The sequence below is a fragment of the Apium graveolens genome, chromosome 11 (genome assembly GCF_009905375.1).
Source record: "Apium graveolens cultivar Ventura chromosome 11, ASM990537v1, whole genome shotgun sequence".
NCBI lineage: Eukaryota > Viridiplantae > Streptophyta > Magnoliopsida > Apiales > Apiaceae > Apium > Apium graveolens.
Window position 1 is genome coordinate 195,102,726 of NC_133657.1, and position 19,396 is coordinate 195,122,121.

At 32.7% G+C, this 19,396-nt stretch overlaps 3 protein-coding genes across 4 annotated transcripts; 1 reads left to right on the forward strand and 2 right to left on the reverse strand.

Annotated features, from left to right (window-relative positions):
- The first annotated feature begins 4,380 nt into the window (after positions 1–4,380).
- LOC141696405 (uncharacterized) lies at positions 4,381–7,146 on the forward strand. Its single transcript, XM_074500550.1, has 4 exons — positions 4,381–4,846; positions 4,939–5,611; positions 5,800–6,173; positions 7,034–7,146. The coding sequence occupies exons 1-4, from the start codon at positions 4,381–4,383 to the stop codon at positions 7,144–7,146; spliced, it is 1,626 nt and encodes a 541-aa protein (XP_074356651.1).
- A 623-nt stretch (positions 7,147–7,769) lies between these two features.
- LOC141697425 (uncharacterized) lies at positions 7,770–13,516 on the reverse strand. Its single transcript, XM_074501810.1, has 3 exons — positions 13,173–13,516; positions 9,920–10,068; positions 7,770–8,162 (listed from the first exon to the last, which is right to left on the reverse strand). The coding sequence occupies exons 1-3, from the start codon at positions 13,356–13,358 to the stop codon at positions 8,024–8,026; spliced, it is 474 nt and encodes a 157-aa protein (XP_074357911.1). The 5' UTR covers positions 13,359–13,516; the 3' UTR covers positions 7,770–8,023.
- A 2,122-nt stretch (positions 13,517–15,638) lies between these two features.
- LOC141697627 (BTB/POZ domain-containing protein At3g05675-like) lies at positions 15,639–18,908 on the reverse strand. 2 transcript variants are annotated; one of them, XM_074502117.1, is made up of 3 exons: positions 18,708–18,907; positions 17,259–17,445; positions 15,639–17,132 (listed from the first exon to the last, which is right to left on the reverse strand). In XM_074502117.1, exons 2-3 carry the CDS (start codon positions 17,371–17,373, stop codon positions 16,060–16,062), a joined length of 1,188 nt encoding a protein of 395 aa, XP_074358218.1. In that variant the 5' UTR covers positions 17,374–17,445; positions 18,708–18,907; the 3' UTR covers positions 15,639–16,059. The 2 variants fall into 2 exon arrangements, with proteins under 2 accessions (XP_074358218.1, XP_074358217.1); XM_074502116.1 differs by having other exon boundaries at positions 15,639–17,445; positions 18,708–18,908.
- Between the last annotated feature and the right edge of the window lie 488 nt (positions 18,909–19,396).

Below are 19,396 nucleotides of genomic sequence, written 5' to 3' on the forward strand. Positions count from 1 at the left end.
TTTGTTCGGATGATTGTTTGTATGATTTGATGATTGCATGTTGTAGAGCTTATTTTCCTAATGATTTTCATATGTCATACGTCTGATTTGGAGTCCAATAACATGCTCAAAAGTGGGTTTAATTCTCGAATTTTGAAATTAGGGTTCATAACCCGTATGAATGTTTTTAATTGAAATTTGGGCATTTTTGATTTAGGGATTATTAGCTGTTGATTTATAGTGGGTTGTGTTCCTTATGAAATTTGCAATCGATTGGTATATAGCTCGTTAACAGAGGATTAGTGAATCGAAGGAGTTGTCTTTTTAAGTTTTCGATATTTCGCCAGAAACCGACGATGTTCTTGGCCAATTTCCGGCCAAGTCTGGGGTTATTGATGTGTTTTGATTACATGAATCAATTTCTAGTTGTCTGTAGATGTGATCTGGAGCTTGTGGTGAGGTGAGGGTGCCGGAATCGTGTTCTCCGGCCACCCCTGTATTTTCCGGCGACGGGGGTGTAAAATTACAGTTTGGTACCCTGATTTTTGAAAACGATGAAGTTCAGTCCCTGAACTTTCCAGAATTTTCAAAAATAGGATTCCTGTTTTAAAAATATTCAAAAATCATATTCCCTATTTATTTTTATTATAAAAATCCGTTTTTAATTTCTGAAAATTCCAAAAATTATTATTTTAATTCCAAAAATTATTTTTAATTCAAAAATAAATCTGAATTAATTAGTTAATTAATTTCAGTTAATTTTTAATTGATTAATTGGTCAATTAATTCGAAAATTAATTGATTAATTGATTTAATTAATTATTAAGTGATTTTAATTAATTATTTAATTAGATTTAATTATTTAAAAATGATTTAAAAATTTCGAAAAATAGTTTCGAGCTAAAAAATATTATTTAAAATTGTTTTCAAGGCTTGATAATTATTATAAAATTGTTTTAAAGCCAGAATTGGCCAGCCGAACCCTGTTTATTACTCCAAAATTGATCCAACGACCCGTTTTAATTTTGAAAAATGTTTTAAAAATCATTTTAAATACCCGAAAGCATGTTTATGACCCGAGACTTCTTTATAAATGATATATCATTGATTATTTGACGTGTTATGTGCTATATGTGGCTAGTTGGTTAACTGTCAGTCTATATATTCGATGTTTACTTGTTTATTGCGTAACTTTCAATCCGTTAATCGGATTTGGGTGAAACGAAGGGTAGATAGAAGTATGTGTTGAATAGAATTGTATGAGTTGAATATTGATAGATGTTTATGATATGTGAGCAGAAGAGGCAAGGCGTAGAAAAGGAAAACAGGTAGTCGAGGAGTAAGACATTGGTGATTGAAAGCGAGTGCAGTATAGTAAGCTAGTACCAGGCAAGTGTTCTGAACTTTCTCGAGATGTTGTAGTGATTGATAGTCATGTTTTATATTGCAAGTGCTTTGAAGCACTAAACCCTAAACCCTGATTCCAGTTATTGATCTCGAGCCGTAAACCTGATTCTTTCTAGACCATTGATTGTTGTATACCCAAATACGAACCTCAAATATACGATACTACTCCACAAATACATACAAACTAAATATCAAACACTGAACCAGATTGCTTACACATTCAAACCATTGTATCTTATGCTTTGAAAGACCAAATCCTTGAAACCCTGAAACATTGATTCCTTGTTATCCAATTCTTTCATTACCTATCATTCATGCTTTGAAAATGCCATATTGATTCTTATTCAGATTGAAACCATTTTCATTATTGAACGTCCAATGTTGTTAATGATTTTGTTTATTGCTTATTATTGCTTATTATGTTATTATGTTAGAATTGGATTGTATTTATAAAATTATGGACCAGATTCGTGGTCAGACCATATAATGGTCAAGTTAGGCCAATGTGTGCCTTGGATCCAGTAGTTAGAGCAGTGATGTGTGCTTTGCTCGGGGTTAGTGCGTGACTGATCAGCAGCCTAACCTTGGTTTTTAAAATAAAAATATAATATCCAATTCTAAATCATAATCTATTGTTCACTTGATATCATAACCATATTCACGTGATTATCATTATTCTCAGTTTTGTCATTATGACTTGCTGAGCTAGTTAGCTCATTTGTGCGATATTGTTTATGTTATTTTCCAGTTAAGAAGGATTCGGTTGGTACCGAGGATCCCCAGTCCATCGCGAGAGCTTGGGGTTCAGGTTGATCGAGTTGAGCTAGTAGGCTTCTTTTGGAATAATTTAAGTTTGTAAAAGTTTGTAATATTGTTAATTACTCAGTTCTGAGTTGAAATAGTTGGGATTCGAATGTTTGTAATATAAGTAAGTGTGTTTGGTTTGTGTGCATACTTTAACCTGTTGCGGTCTGTGGTAGTTGGTAAGTAGGGTCACTGCATATTATTATTATTATCTTTATTATTGTTATAAGCAGGTTATAAATTGTGTGTGTGTGTGTGGACCCCAAACTTCTGACCCGAGTTTGGAGGGCGCCACATTGAGTGTCAACATTAAAGTGGTGGAATTGATTCATAATTTTCAGTGATTTTCAGAAGATTTTCAGAAGAGTGGTTGCTGTTCAAGAGTAGTATTAATTCTCTATTAATTAATTAAGTCATATAATTTAATTAAGAAAATAAATTGTATCTGCAAAGGTTAATTTATTGATTAATTGAATTAATTGATTAATTAATTCTGAATTAATATTATGAATTTTCAGAATTGATTTTGAATTTATATTCAATATTAATTCAGCATGACAATCAATTGAACTGGTATGACAATCAGATTGTCATACCGATTATCATGCTAGTTCAGGAGATTGTCATACCGATTGTCAAGATAGTTAAAGTGATTGTCATACCGATTGTCATTCTAGTTCAACAGATTATCATGCCAGTTCAAGCAATTGTCATACCGATTGTCTTTCCAGTTCAAGTGGATTCTGTTGATTGAATTAATAAAGATGAGAGCAGCAGATATTCGAAAAAACATATTGAATACACTCATTTACTCAAGAACAGAAAGAACAGAGCTGCACAAAACATTTCATCTTCAACTGCTGAATTCAAGATCATTAATTTCTAGCTATTAAAGTTAAATCCAAAATACCTGAAATCATTCTCTTGTTCTTGTGTAACTATCTAGCGGATCAAAATCCCTAGAACTTAATCTCAAATTGCTTTTAGTATTTGATCCTTTTATTGCAAAAATAGAAAAAGTTCATGTCGAATTTATTCTAGATTTGTGATAATTTATTTGAGATTAATCCCTTGTAAACGATACCGTTGTTGTAACACCTTTCAAGTTTAATAATAGTTTTTTTAACTTGAATTTTGTTTCACTTTTTTATTCCGCATTAAATTCGATTAAACGGTATAGTTTGTATTCAACCCCCCCCCTTCTACAAACATATTGGGACATAACAAGTTGTATGTATAGGCTATTGTTGTATGTATAGGTTGTTGCCGTGTAGCGGGTAGCCTGTATGTATTTGTATGTATATTGTATAAAGTATATAAACTATAAAGTATAAACTGTGTTTTCTGTTTTGTTTTGTTTGTGTGTGAGTGTGACGCACGGCTGTTGCATAAACTAGAAGTCTTAAAGAAAGTAAAAAAGTTAAATTAATATAATACCATTACAGTGATGTGTATCCAGGTGAAGTGGTTGGTTTGTGGCTTTCCACGTGACCTGCTAGCTGCTACCAACACAAGACCCCTATTACTTTCTCAATTAGATTTGTTAATTCAATTTTTGTTTATTTATTTATTAATTAATATTATTATACTATTTTGTTTGTATATATAATATACAGTTTTGTTTGTACAACTGCGTAAACATGATTCATGATTGACTGTGTAACGTGTATTGTTTGGCAACTTGTTTTTTATTTTTTTAATTATGGCTCTAGGCAGGTGAATCAGTGACTCATTTTTTACTTCAATTTTGCCAGGTCATGGAGTCAATTCATCCACAAATTCGGCTACAAGTACCGGAGCTTCTCTAAGCCAACAATCTGGAGATGTTGATACATTATGGAAGCATGTTACAAAAGTTGCAAAAATAAAAGAAAGAGGTGGAAATACAAAAATCAGATGCAATTTTTGTAATAATGAATTTACGGGTTCTTATTCAAGGGTAAAAGCACATTTACTAAAGATTAAAGGGCAAGGAGTTGCAGTTTGTGCAAAAATCACTTCCGAACATTTAAAAGAGTTTCAAAGGGAATTGGCGGAGGCCGAAGAAAGAAGGAGACCAATAGATATTCCGCTACCTCCTTCAACTCAAACTCAATCTTGTAGTGCTTGGGGACCAATTGAGAAAAGGCAACCTATAGAAATAAAAAAAGGGTTGCGGATCCAAACAATCCAATCAACAAAGCATATAAAATGGAGATGCGAGCATTATTGGATAGTGAGATTGCAAGGGGCTTTTATTCTGGGGGTTTGCCTTTTCATTATGCTAGATATCCACATCACATCAAATCATATAATATGGCTTCTGAGTTCAATTTTGTTGGGTATGTTCCTCCAACTTACAATGTTTTACGCACTACCTTGTTACAAAAGGAGAGAGCACATGTTGAAAGATTTTTAGATCACATCAAGACAACATGGAAGAAAAAAGGTGTAACTATGGTTTCCGATGGACGGAGTGACACTCAAAGAAGGCCTTTGATAAATTTCATGGCGGTCACTGAACTTGGTCCTATGTTCATAAAAGCAGTCAACTGTGAAGGAAATGTGAAAGATAAATTTTTCATGGCGGACTTAATCAAGGAGGTCATCATGCATGTGGGAGCTCAACATGTGGTTCAAGTCATAACTGATAACGCTCCTGTTTGCAAGGCGACAAGTACTATAGCAAAGAGTCAAATAATTTGTCCATTTTTTGATATATTGTTTTGTATGTCTATTTATGTTGCTTATGTTTATTTATTTTTTTAGGCATGCTTGTTGAGGCTCAGTTTCCTCACATCTTCTGGACTCCGTGTGTAATACACACTCTCAACTTGGCATTGAAGAATATTTGTGATCCCAGTAATATTCAGTCTAATAAAGATGCTTTCATTGAATGTCATTGGATTAAAGAAGTGGTTGATAGAGCACTAATGATTAAGAATTTAATTCTTAATCACAATATGGTGGCAACAATGTTCAACAATATTGCACCTTTAAAGCTTCTTGGAGTTGCTGAAACAAGATTTGCATCAACGATCATTATGCTCAAAAGACTTAAACTTCTGAAACGTGCTTTAGAGAGGTTGGTGCTTAGTGAGGAGTGGAGCACTTATCGTGAGTATGATCAAGCCAAAGCCTCCCTCATAAGGACGACAATTCTTGATGAACTATGGTGGGATCAAGTTGATTACATTCTTGAGTTTACAGATCCTATATATGTTATGGTTCGTTTTGCAGACACGGACAGGCCTTCACTTCACTTGATATATGATATGTGGGATGAAATGATTGAAAAAGTGAAGAGCATCATATATAGGCACGAGAGGAAAGAACATTTTGAGGAGCCCCCATTTTATGATGTAGTTTATGCCATTCTCATTGATAGATGGACTAAGAGTTCTTCACCACTTCACTGCGTAGCTCATTCGCTCAATCCAAGGTAAACTCATAACTTTTAAATATTATGCAAATGCAACACTCACAACTTTAACACTTTGATTTTACTAATTTTATTTCTCACCTTATTTGTAGGTATTATAGTGACGCATGGCTTAATGGAGCTCAAGGCCGCCAACCTCCTCATCTAGATGTTGAGTTATCTGTGGAACGAAATAAATGCATATGAAGATATTTTTCGGATGGGGAGGCAAGAAAAGCTGTGAATGCGGAGCTTGCTAGATTTTCAGGACAGACGGATATCTTTGGTAGTGCTGATTCTATAGAGGATAGAGGCACCGAGGATCCGAAGATGTGGTGGCTTATTCATGGAGCTTCGGCTCCAAATCTTCAAAAAATAGCTTTGAAGTTATTAGGACAACCGTGTTCTTCTTCTTGTTGTGAAAGAAATTGGAGCACTTACTCTTTTATTCACTCGGTTAAAAGGAATAAGATTCTACCGTCATGGGCGGAAGACTTGGTTTATGTCCATACCAATCTTAGACTCATTTCAAGAAAGAGTGAACTATATACGAAAGGAGAGACAAAGTTGTGGGATATTGGAGGTAGGGCTGCACATGGGCTGTGTTGGGTCAATTTCGACAATTTACTGACCCAACCTATTCAGTTCGGGTTTGAAAATTTTCAACCCATTAATATCAAAAAAAGATTATAACCCAACCCTATTATATGAGTGATGGGTTGGGTTGGGTAGGGTTGGGTTGAATGGGTTGAATAAGAATAATAGTAGACAATAAAAAAAAGCTACAAACAAGAAATAAATTATCGTTCAAATTATTACAGGTATATTAAAATAAGTATAAAGATATTTTACACCGCAAATATAAAGTTAAAGACAAACACAACTCTCAGAAAAATAAGTGGAAAGTTAAAGATACGGTCTTCATTCAAGAAACATAAATTCTTAATTTCACCACCTATCAAAATTTACTTTTACTCTGCATAGATATTGGATAAGCATAAATACTATGACCGCAAATATAATAGTTTGTGAAAGCACCTTATTATAGTGCAACTCATTGTTCGCTTCATATTACCAATGTTCAATTTAAAAAAGTTTAGTCCAAAATTATGATTAAATTTAAAATTTATTATTATTATTAGTTCATTTGTCTACTGCCTGGTGCATAGTTAGTTATGGGCAAAAGCAAATGTATCAGGTTGTGTCCGAAATTAAAATAGGTTGGGAGTCAGTAATATATAATGGAAATGAGTTGGGACTTAACAATTAGACCGGGTTGGGTTGGGTTAGGGTTTTAAAAAGTTAAAATCTGAACCAACCCAATATAATCAGGCCCAACGAAAATCTAACCCAACTAACCCAACTCACCCATGGGTTTGGATGGTTCGGTTTGGTCAGCCCAATTAAGGGTTGGTTTGAACGGGTTTGCTAACCCATGAGCAGCCCTAATTGGAGGTGATCGATTTGATCCACTTGATGGTGCTGAAGAGCTTGAGATAGCTACTCTTTCACTTGATGAGCCGGAGATGGAGGCTATGATCATTGAAGATGACTGAATTTTTTCAGTTATTAGTCTTTTAATTATTAACTGATGTTGAATTATATATTGCTATTCAAGATGTTGAACTTGTTTATTTCACAACTTTATTTAATCAAAATGCAACTTTTGGATCATAGATATCTCTATAATATTATTATTTATATATAATATATATATTATTTTATTTTTTTTGCCATATCCCCTCGCACCCGAATCCCCATATTTTTATTCACTATGTTCACGAACAATTTGTGTCAAGAAATGTTGTGATTCTTTAAAATTTTGTTCCGCTTTATTAAAAGTTCGCCCGAGTTCAATTTGTTTACGGGTCTATTTTTTTGTTCCCACTTCTCTAAATTTATAAGGAATGTATTAGAAGGCCACTTGGAGATGCTCTTATAACTGTATACAATATTATTTTCATTTTTTTTATGCACATGAAGCTCTTATACCCAGATACTAAAGTACATGCAATGAAAATAGCAATTAAATTTTACAACAAAAACATACAATTGTACAAGCGCCAAGCAGTGTAAGGGCAAAACATACAATTGTGCAAGCAGTGTAAGAGCACATTGTTCGGTGTTTATATTAGCAAGTTTACCATGTACTTGTTCCATGTAAATTCATCAAGCAGTCTGGAAAAAAATCTCTAGCTATGAATAATTACATTGTGTTTAATGTCGCATAAATTCGTACAATGAATATAAACACGTCTAGCTTATAACATTACTCCCACCATAGAACAGAGAAAATATGAAGTAGCCTTATCATTTTTTCAGGTCCTTACAAGGGCATTACGGTAATACTGAAGTTCCAAAATGTTTATATGAAATTACAGATATAGCTTGGGAGTCAACCACGGTTGTGTATTCTTTTGATAGGATTTCAGCTTACTGATCTGCATTGATCCCAAAGATCCGAACCTTGTGCATGTTAGGGAACTTGGCAACTACTAGCACAAACACTGCCACTGTATTGAGGAAGAGCATCGGGTTTTGATAATCAGTTGTATGGGAGGCTATCAGGTACCTGTTCAGAAAACAAAAATAAGAATATCTGTTGGACACACTCTTGTAAGCCATATCTATATTAGCAGACATTACAGTTAACACCAATCACGAGATAATACAACTCATATTACCGAAACACAAAAAAAAAAGAGAAAAAAAAATGAACAGAAGCAGCCATATATGCAAAAGCAACCAAACAGTCTTAACATAGCTAAAAAGTCAGCTTTGATCTTCATCCAAGTTTTTTATGATCGTTAACTTTAATTCTCTTCCAAGTTTGGAAAACCTAATCTCATATTTGTAAAGTCGAATCTTACAATATGCCAATGCTTGAGGGTCCATATTAATCTTATTACTTGTAAACTATACAAAAGTACTTGTTTTTTAGTGTACTTAACATCACTTGTTCAAAAATTAATCAAGTCAACTGGGGATAATCACAAATAATAAAATTGCATAAATGACAGGGTACACACGGCACATTCACTTCAAAGGGTATCCTTGAGTTTAAATATACCAACAAACCGAGTTGACAAAAGCTGAGTGAGAAGCGAAGGCAAAGCACAATAAATTTAAACCATTTTCAATTGGCTGAATAGAGCCTGCAACTGAATATCAAATTACAAGGTCTCTTATAACAGATAGATTGCTCGTGATACACAATTAATGGAACAGTATACAGCATTTTATGTGTAGCATAACGGAATAGTAACTAGCACCTTCACATAGAGCATGTGTAATATTAGGCACGCATTGGATGCATTCTCATCACTAAAAGCCAAAGTGTCAAACATTGTGAACAGTTCCACTACTTTATGGGGTTTTGTTTAGTAAAATGCCATGCTGTGAAAATTTCGAGATTGATCACGAATCAAAACCGGATGTTACGCATTTTCCAAATTTGAGCATTTCAGAACACTGGTTATATGAGTGAAAAAACACTGAACACCTAATTATAATATTTGTTGGCCACAAAAACCATCACCGAAAGGTCCGAAACAAAGTGGTCAACCGGATTCTGTATCACTTCTCCAGAAGCGATGGCTTAAAAGTTCGGTAATACAGGACTTAAATTGTTGGGAAAATGGAGCATCTTATTTTATTTATAATGATCTACAAGAATATTTATGAACTCCACATGAGAAGTTATCTATGGAACTTCCTCCAGTAAAATATGGGATCTAAACTCTTTTGTTCGCCAGAAAGCAACCCATTAACTTGACACTTTTCCTAATAAAATTGTTACTAGACGTGTGTGTCAATACAACTTCAATCTAACTGGAAAATTATGGTTGTATTCAGATTGCAGCAATTTCATCAGTGTTTGTGAAAATTCCAACTGGTTAAAGACCAGTAAAGGCTGTGGATACAGAGGGTATCCTTTAAGAACTAAAGATAAGACATGGTAACATTAATTGATACCTGGAAGTATTATATTTTAAACATTAAAGCATTGTTTCACCACATAGGTTTGATGGATTTGATTCTAACTGCGCCTTATCAAGATATTCTAAGACATGTAGAAAGATAGGAGTGTCAAATAGGTGCATTCTTGAAATAAATTATAAAATCACACCATAGTTGCATTATATGATTATTAGTTATGTTTCCACTAATTTATTAGCATTTGGTCTATTAGAACTAGGTTCAGTCATTCTTCTAACCAGAGCAAGATCTTATGATCATGCTGCTAGTTGAAATGATACATTACAGCACACACTTAATGCTTCATAATTTAATATAAACTGCTAATTTTAGTGCTAAAAAAATACTTACAGCACAACAGGAACAACAGTCAAAAACTTTCTATTCCGAGTTAGCTGATTTCCGTTATCTATTTGCTCCCACCATGTCAGCCTATTGTAGATGCCCTGGTCGTCAGAAAAAGGTGTTCCCTTCTTCCAGTGAAAGCATTGATAGGTAATCTTAAGAAAACATGGAAATTAACTGTTAGTTTGCAAGGTAATAATAGGTTATGCACCATTGTGAAAAAAAACATATGTAAGACATGAAGCACTAAGAAGTATTAAAATAAAACTGTCAAGTATTTGAACTTCTAAAGGGTATAACAATTTAAAAGACTTTCCAAAAGGAAAAGCTGTCAGTCAACTCCTAGTATTAGCATCTGAATAAGATCTACTTGACTGAACTAACCATCTAGTAGTACCAACACACACATATAGACACCGAATCCTCAATTAATGCCATCTTTGGTAATATGTAAGTCAGGAAATAACTGTATCTGCTCTTAACACACCTTACGCATATAGACACCGAATCTGCATTTAATGCGATCTTTGGTAAAATATAAGTCAGGAAATAACTGTTTCTGCTCTTAACACGTCTTAAAAGACACCGGATCCGCAGTTAATGCGATCACTGGTAAAATATAAGTCGGGGAATAACTACATCTACACTTAACAAACTTTTACAAGTAAGTGTTTACGTTTCTTCTCATTCTTGTTTTGCATGCAAACACAAAACACATTCTGTAATTAAGTTAAGATCATTTAGAAAAACTTAAATCCAAAATCTATCTATAATACATTCACGAAAATTGTAGATATGTAGGGCATATATATCTGACATTTCCATCACACAAATAGATATTCTTTACACAATTATTAAAAATTAATTTCACTGCTATAGATTAAATATGAAATCCATATTAACAGTTCCCTTGGATTCACATTATTTAACCATATCATACTTTGTAATGTCCTCTTATAATAGTTGTACTTGTACAACAGTTAACCTTCTTTATTCTAGATTACGTAACAATGCATATCTTTGTACTTGGGCACCAACAGATTTACTCTGATCCTACATCTAGCTAAGCGAGAAATTTTCTCACATCTCACCTCAAGTTGTAACAACACATTTGCATCCTAAAATTCAGGTATTTTAATTGTTAATAGTTAAAATTACAAGTTAAACCTCGATTAAGTAATACCCGATAAAGTAATAACCTCGATTAAGTAATAAATTTCCTCGGTCCCAGCTTGGGCCAATGTTGTAAAGTAATATTCTCGCTAAAAGCATAAGATGATAAAAAATTAGAAAGTCATTAAGGGACCAAGTAATATGTAAGGTAATAATTCTATAATTATATATATATATATTGTATTTGAGTTACAAAATTTAATTCCTTTAAAACATGAATCGATAGTAGCTTGTTTTCTCTTTCCACCAAAGCCAAAACTAATATCATTCTTGACTTTATGTAAAGCATAAATAACTTCCCGGTATATTTTGCTCGTGTTGTAACAAATAATTTTTCAAAGTGTTGATTGCTTGAAATACTTTTTTGATGACATGCTTAGGATGACATTGCTATCGTCCGTTTCAGGATCAATCCCTTCATCATTGTTTATTACCAACTAAATGATTTCTTCATCCGTAGGTGATTCCATAACCGCATTATTGTCGCTTGGATAATTTAAGTGATGCTCAACATCCATCACATTCCCGTATCGTAAATTAGAGATAGCTTCATTTAATTATTCGATACGTTTATTTATTTCACCAAGTTCTTATTCATCATTTTATTCTGAACGAATCTTGCAATGCCAAAAATAATTTTTAATTGTGGTTGTTTTCACATAAATATTCAATAAAGTAATAAAATATGGGTAAAGAGATTCTACTTGTCACTGTAGGAAATTTTCTACCTTAGTGGGACTATACTACGTCGTTTTATAATTTAAATAGCCTAATACTGCTTGGGGTTTATATAAGCGTGTCAGTTATACACATACACAATACAATATCTTCTTCACTGGCCTTCTTTAAATACAGCCCACCAAAATTTGTGTGATTTAAATGCAAGTACACAACGATTTATATAAGTTATGACATTTTCTATTGGATAGAGTTATCAAGTGTTAGGTTTCCGAGTAGCAAAAAATCACCTAAAGGCGTGTAACTGAAAATGGGCATAAAAGGTGCAGGAAGATGATGTTACAGATCGTCGGAGATGTGCGTAAGGATACCGAGGTAAAAGATTTCAAATTAGAAGGAAATAAAACTGATAGTATGTATATTAAAAAAAACGTCGTGCGTATATTGTAAAACGACGTAGTCTATTCGTGCTAGGGTAAGAAAATTTCTACAGTGACAGGTAGAATCTCTTTACCCATAAAATATCATTTTATCGATAAAGTAATAAAATATTATTATATCGATAAAATAATAAATTCGGTAAAGTAATATTTTTTCCCGGTCCCAAGGGTATTACTTTAAAGAGGTTTAACTGTAGGTGCTGTTTGGCCGATCCCGATCCTCAAAGCTAGCCAGTAAGGTGGGAACTTCTCTCACACTTATCAATCATCGTTCTTCCTATTCCACAAGCGATATGGGATAACCCACTATCTCCCCTTTCCCAAAAGTTTAACCCCTCCTCCCCTCTTCCCACAAGTTCAACCCTCCCCCATCCCTTTTACACGTGAACTCCTGACCGGAATCCCCCTGGCCCCATTAAAAACGCTGCAACCTGGGCTTAATACCACAATCAGGTGCTAATAGCTCTATCTCGAACCAAAAAGTTAGCTCTCCTAAAACTTCCCTCACAATAAATAATCACCTACCTATATCACAACTGATGCACGATAATCTAACAGCTCCACCAATCCTCTTCCTAAGCTAATAGATTCAACATTTCTTCGCAGTTCAATCAAACAAGAGGGAACGCAAAAACTATTCCCTCCTAAAACACAAACATCAAAACACAACAAATTACACAAACAATTAAAACAACAAACACCCAATTCACCCAAACAAAACCCCAATTCAATCCAATCAAATCAAATCTACCCAAATAAAAAAAGAACCAATATTTAACAAAACCCACATCAGATCAGATCAATAACCCAAATCTAACACCAACCCATCAATCAAAATCAAAAATAAATACGACCCATCAAAAAATATCAATCAAAAACCAAAAACAATAATATAGGTACAGCGAGAGGGAGGGGGGGAGAGAGAGGGAGAGAGGGAGAGAGAGAGAGAGAGAGAGGGAGAGGATTACAAAGGCATGAGTAAGATGAACAACAGTCCAAGCAATCCCAGGAGAACAATTGAGAACAGAGAGAACAACAAGCCAAGCGAAGAAGAGAATCAAAATATAAGTTGTCCAAACACCAGGATATGTAAACCATTCTGTGTTTTTGTTTAGATCCGGCGGTGGTACCGCTCTTACATAATAATTTGCCATGGAATTTTGCGCTTTTCTTTCGTCTCCCCTTTGTATGTATAGGTGTGTGTATTGTTTGTTTGTTTAGGACGATGTGAACAATGAAATGATCCTCACCGGTTTGCTCTGCTTGGATACTTTGATCTCTATTTCTTCCCCATTTTGGTTTTGTTAGATATTTTTGTATTATGTTTTCATTTCTTATACTAACTATTTATTTTGGAACATAACTTATTACATTTTAGTCATTTAGTTTTAACAGTTATCATTTTTATATAAAATAGTTGATAATCCATGTAAAGTAGGAGTCGATTTAATTTATTTAAATAATTTTTAAAAATTATAATATTATAAATATCATGTTAAAATTTCTAATTTTACAAAAATTCAACCAATTCAGCCCAAATTGTTAAGTACAATATTTATGTTAAAATTATAATAAAAAATTGTAATTATTTTACGATTTCAAAAAATTTATTATTTTATTAAAATATACTATTGAGTTGTAAATTTGAGTTGAAATCAGTATTTTACAATTAAAAAACGGGTAAAATAATATATATAATATTATAAGTCATATAAAAGTAAAAGAAAAATAAAATTTGTACATTTAGAATTATAATGAAATTAAAAAAGGCGAGAAACCAAAAGTTGATAAAACCAAAAATGTATAATATATTGAATTAGTAATACATAATATATAATAGTACTATGAATTAAAACCAAAATGGTGAAATTAAAATAAAATCAAACTTAACAGAATCATAACACACGTAGAAGTATTTTAAAACAAAAACAACACTATACTTAATAGAAAATAAGACATGTAGAAATATAAGATAACAAAAATAAAAACAAACTTAATAGGATCACAAAACATGTAATATAAGTATAAAATTTACATAAATGAATAAACAATGTAACCGAAATTTTAATAGAATTTAAAGACATACGAAAGTAAAATTATTAGATATAAATGAATGAATAAGTGACACCAAAATTGATGATACCAAAAATTGATTAAACTAAAATTAATATATTTTTTATTACGGGCTCACGCAATATCCTGCAAATCACCTGAACAAAGTTAAACAGTATAATCATAAATTATCCTCCATGTGATTCGAACGTGATAATTATCCCTTCTTTGACTAACTGAGTCAATCCTTATGGATCCAAAATTAATACTTGTGTACCACTTGAATAGAGATTTCTTTTATTAATAAAAGTTATTAATTTTGGAGTTGTAATAGAGATTTCTTTTATTAATAAAAGTTATTAATCTTGGAGTTGTAATATGAAATGAGATTACATAGAATAAGTCCTTTTAACAATTATTTATTTGATTGTTATGATGATATCGAAAATTAAAAATCGAAGCTAAGCAGTTGAGTTATTGATTAAAACATAATTGATATAATTAAATTAATCTATATATTTTATTAGAAAAATAATTAAATATGTTAATTTTTGTTCAAGTAATTTTTTAATTAAATTCGTGTTAATAAAAATTATTAACTTAAATCATCATAATTGTCTAATAAACAAAAATATTATTATGCGTTTTCTTTTCTATTTTATTAATATAAGTGATTAATATATATCGAGACTTTATCAATATATATTTATAATAAAGGGAATTTACCAAAAATACAATTTCTTATAAAATTATTTGTAATTTCACCAACTTCTCAAAGATTTGTAAAAATAATATTTTATTTGAACTTTTTTACAAAAAATACTATGTTGCATTATATTTTGAATTGTGTAGTTGTTTTAAATTGCATTTTAGGTTATATTTTATGTTCCATTTTAGGTTGTAAATTATGTTGCAAATATGTTTACGGTTTAAATAACGTATTTTCGTAAATATTTTTATGGTTGCTAACGAGGTTTCAAAAATAAATTCAAAGTTACAAAATATATTTTTACAAATATTTTTAAAAAAAGGAAAAATTTCAAAAAGTTGGTATAATAAATTACTTTTTGCAAATGGTTGTAAAGAGAGCACACGCATGGAGTGATCAAATCATTTATTAACTCCTACAGTCGTACAATTTTATGAAAATGTCTACACAACCAGAAGGTTCAAATCAATAATGATGGCCACACTTCAATGTTATTAAGAAAAATCAGAAAGAATTAATTGATATGCATAATTTAGTTGTGGTCCTATATGCAGCCTCAAGCATCATTGCACACCGGTTTTCATAAAAATGCAGAGAAAAAAAGCATCTTTTGCTCACACGGTCGGTTGGTGTGGGTTCAAGTGAAGATACACATCAAGATCACATACAAAACTACAAGCACAAGTTTAATTTGTTAATTATCATCACATAATAAGATAAGTTTGCGGTAAATTAGAAAATATACAATGCTAATTGCTAACCACTAAAGCAGTCAAGAGAAAAAACATGATCTTCTTTTCCAAGTAGTTTCTTGTTGGCATCAAACTCAAATAAACAACTGCATAACCATTAAAAAATGGGAGACTTGTTGAGGATTAAATGATACAACCATTAATTCACATGTCATCTATATCCATTGTTAATGTTATAAAAGAGACATCTTTGATCACCTCCACATTAATGATCACACCAAGAAACTGGGAAATCACAGGACAGACTAAGAAATACGGCATGTAGCAAATATAACGAGAATTTCACAAACGAAGCTCGTTTTGAGCACCACTGGGAGTTTGAAAACCACCATTACAACGAAATTAGTCTTGTGCTGAATTGTGTGACAATATCATTGGCTGAGGTGCAGCTTCACCAGCTCTCTCTAGGCCCTCAACCAATCTTCTCTTTGCAGATTTAGTTCTGTAACACCAGACCTCAAAAGCTTCACTTAAATCAGGGTACTTAATCTGCTCGCCACTCATCCAATCTGTCAGTATATCAGCTTGATCATTTGATGGTAGTGCCAGAACTAGTGAGACCATTGCTCCCTCAATGCTGTGGCACAAGTCTTCATCCATCTTGTTAGCAAAGCCCGTGTCTTCATTGGCCATTGCATCCAGAAGGGGTTTCGTCTTTCTAATATAAGGCAACCATGTCCTCAGTAATTGCACTCTGCACGGGCTTTGTATAATTACATTTCCATATCCCACGGCTTCCAAAACTTTTGCTGTTATTTCTATAATCTTTACTTTGGGACCCCACATGTTCAAACTAAATCTAATGTCTTGGATAACTCTCAGCAACTTATTCGATTTCTCGGTCCAACGAGTAACAAAATCCTTTAGTAGATCCATTTTTGTTAGAATAGTACACATCCATTCGAGGTCACGAAGGCTCTGCATTATCTTGTCCTCCGCTGCCTCAGATGTTAGTTCAGATTCAACAAGCAATGAAGAAAATTCCTCTTCAAACAAAGAGAAAACTTTAGATAGACCCGCTATTATCTCCAATTTCACTTCATCATCTGCTGTAACCAAAGGTACGTCTTCATCATCAGTAAGCATGTATTCAACTTGCTCCTGGGCTGAAATTTTGAGATCATCTCTAAATGGAGGGCAAGATCCCCCAGGAGAAGTAGCAAAGCGAACTGCAGAGATGAAAACATTTTTGGTTGCTGTCAAGTCTACTGGCTGAATCCTATCCAATATGGGCATGGCCATTGGACCTGCTTTTGAGACTGCTTTCAAGATCTCTTCCTCTTCCTTGTCCTCCCAAGGAACAGCCTCCAAGTACTGGATACAACTCTTTGTGATATCTTCACAGGAAAAAGAAGCAGCCAGTTGAAGAATTCCAATAGCAGATTGAACAGAGCTCAGGGATTCCAAGACTAAGTCTGCGTCAAGATAGAAGTGCCTCAAAAGTTCAACATGATGTTGATAATTAGAATCTGAGCATTGAATTTCAATACAAGAATTAGCACTTAGATGGGATAGCCTATCTGCAAAGTACTTGCTCTTACTCTTGAGGATATAACTATGTGAGTAGAAAAGTTCAGGTCTTCCTTCTTTATTTTTCAACTGTATAACAATGTCACTTGAGCTTCTGTCATCCAGATATACTCTTGCATTGTCCATGCGTGAATAACAAATACAAAAGAGTTCATGCTTGAGTCAACAGCAACAGTTCACCTTCCAATTGGCATGTGACTGAAATAACAGATAACAAATAAAGATGAAAATTTTAAACCTCTCTAAATGTGATAATTATCACATGAAATTGGATATCCAATATTAAACTGAATTTTTCAGCAACCAAATACATAGACCAGATCTTAGCACATGAATCATAAAAAATTTGACATCATAATGTCTGCAGTAATTACTGTATGCAGAAGTGTCAAGTGATTATAAAGACAATCGTATCACCTTATCAATAATACTGATAACATCTTTTCACTTTATAAAAGTGCCAACAACAGCATCCTACCAATAATTGGGTTGGTACTTGGTAGTTGTAAATAGTAACAAATTGCAAGTCTAAGGTTAGTTGTTTCCATAACTATCTATTCATCCAGCATGGTAAAGATAGTCTCTGTAACCCTTATTGCCCTGTGCATCGCTCAAGATGGTCCATTCTCACTTTGGTATACATAGTTTTGGAAAATGCAATTTGCACCTCCAATTTTTTGTTCTTGCTACAGTTTGCAAACCTAATTGGCAAATTCCGTCAATTCTACAGCAACTCATTCCTCACACAGTCGAAATATCACCTCGCGTGTCACTAATAAAACTTAAATATTCTCTTATCCCCCCTTAATTTCCAAGAAAGATGATCAAAATATGGCGATAATAATGAACACAAACAATAATATTGCAAAGTCACCAGCCAAAATCGTCAAATTGAATAAAATCATAAATCTACCATCACATTTTGCTTTTTGCAACATTTATGATATTTCAAAATTTTGTCAGAAAATCAAGTTAAATTAGCAAGACTCTAAGAGATTCTATATCAACTATGCCAAGCTCTACGTCAAACTACAATCAGCGACAATCTTAAAAATTCATGGATTATTATTAATCCGTTAAAATCTGAATTGAATACACCTCTGTTAGTACTGTTAGATCAGAGATGACTAAGTTTTTCCCAATCTATAATAAAATATCCGGGCCATAATAACACACCTATCTTATCGAATTACACTTAGATATCACTAATAAATAGCTCATACATCAAATAGGAAAGCCCTTAAAGGCTTAAACACAACTAGCATAAACTTAACATTACACTATAATCATCAAAAAATATTAAAAAAAAAATCAGGAAAAATTAAATACACAAACAATTTATAATGAACCACAACTTCAAATGTAATTTTGTAACTGAAATACTGGTAAAAAATGTAATCTAATATATACACACTGGCAATAAATAGATACAAATAGTGGTAAGTAAATTCAAGACTGACCTTGAAAGAGCCTTAAACCAAGAACCATGGAGAATAATTTCAAATCTTTAACAAGAAGTGAACTTTATTAGATGGGTATTCTTGAAAAGCATTGAATTTCATTAATTTCAAGTCAATTTGGCATAAAAAGGATTAGAGGGAGAGCAAGGTGGAAGATAAAGCTTAGGTCTGCCAATGAGCATAAGAGATAAACTAACTCATGTCAAAAGGGGGAAATGCACTTTACTGAATTGACCATAATATCCTTCTTCACTTATTTGGCAAGTTGCAGTAACTTTTTTAGTTTTGACTATCGTTACATATTTCGGAAATAGAAAGTTAAGTTACCGATTTTCAATTTATGAAAATCCGTCTTAAATCGTACAAATATTTCTGATTAATTTTTAGCGATTTATTGACGATTTGTATAATCATTATTTTGAATCAAGAGGAGAAATTTCATTAATTCGATAAATCATATTCCCAAATAATATCCGCAAATAAAAAGAAGGGTGATATATTAACTATGAATCATTAGATACATATTTTTTTATTTCGGTCTATACCAATTATTTTTGTTTTTTTTTTCTGATAACATACACACCCACACACCTTGTCGAAAGGTAACGGGAAGATATCGCTATATCAATAATTCTTGAATTCCAATTTTTAATATTCATTTTGAAAAAATTGAACAAATCACTTTACAC

Coding starts and splice junctions, on each gene's coding strand:
- LOC141697627 (XM_074502116.1), bottom strand. CDS start 17,373: ATGGACAATGCAAGAGTATATCTGGATGACAGAAGCTCAAGTGACATT.
- LOC141697425 (XM_074501810.1), bottom strand. CDS start 13,358: ATGGCAAATTATTATGTAAGAGCGGTACCACCGCCGGATCTAAACAAA. Junction 10,069..13,172: donor TTCATCTTACTCATGCCTTT/GTAATCCTCTCC, acceptor TGTTTTCTTAAG/ATTACCTATCAATGCTTTCA. Junction 8,163..9,919: donor ACTGTTGTTCCTGTTGTGCT/GTAAGTATTTTT, acceptor TTTTCTGAACAG/GTACCTGATAGCCTCCCATA.
- LOC141696405 (XM_074500550.1), top strand. CDS start 4,381: ATGGAGATGCGAGCATTATTGGATAGTGAGATTGCAAGGGGCTTTTAT. Junction 4,847..4,938: donor TCCTGTTTGCAAGGCGACAA/GTACTATAGCAA, acceptor TTATTTTTTTAG/GCATGCTTGTTGAGGCTCAG. Junction 5,612..5,799: donor GCTCATTCGCTCAATCCAAG/GTAAACTCATAA, acceptor ATGCATATGAAG/ATATTTTTCGGATGGGGAGG.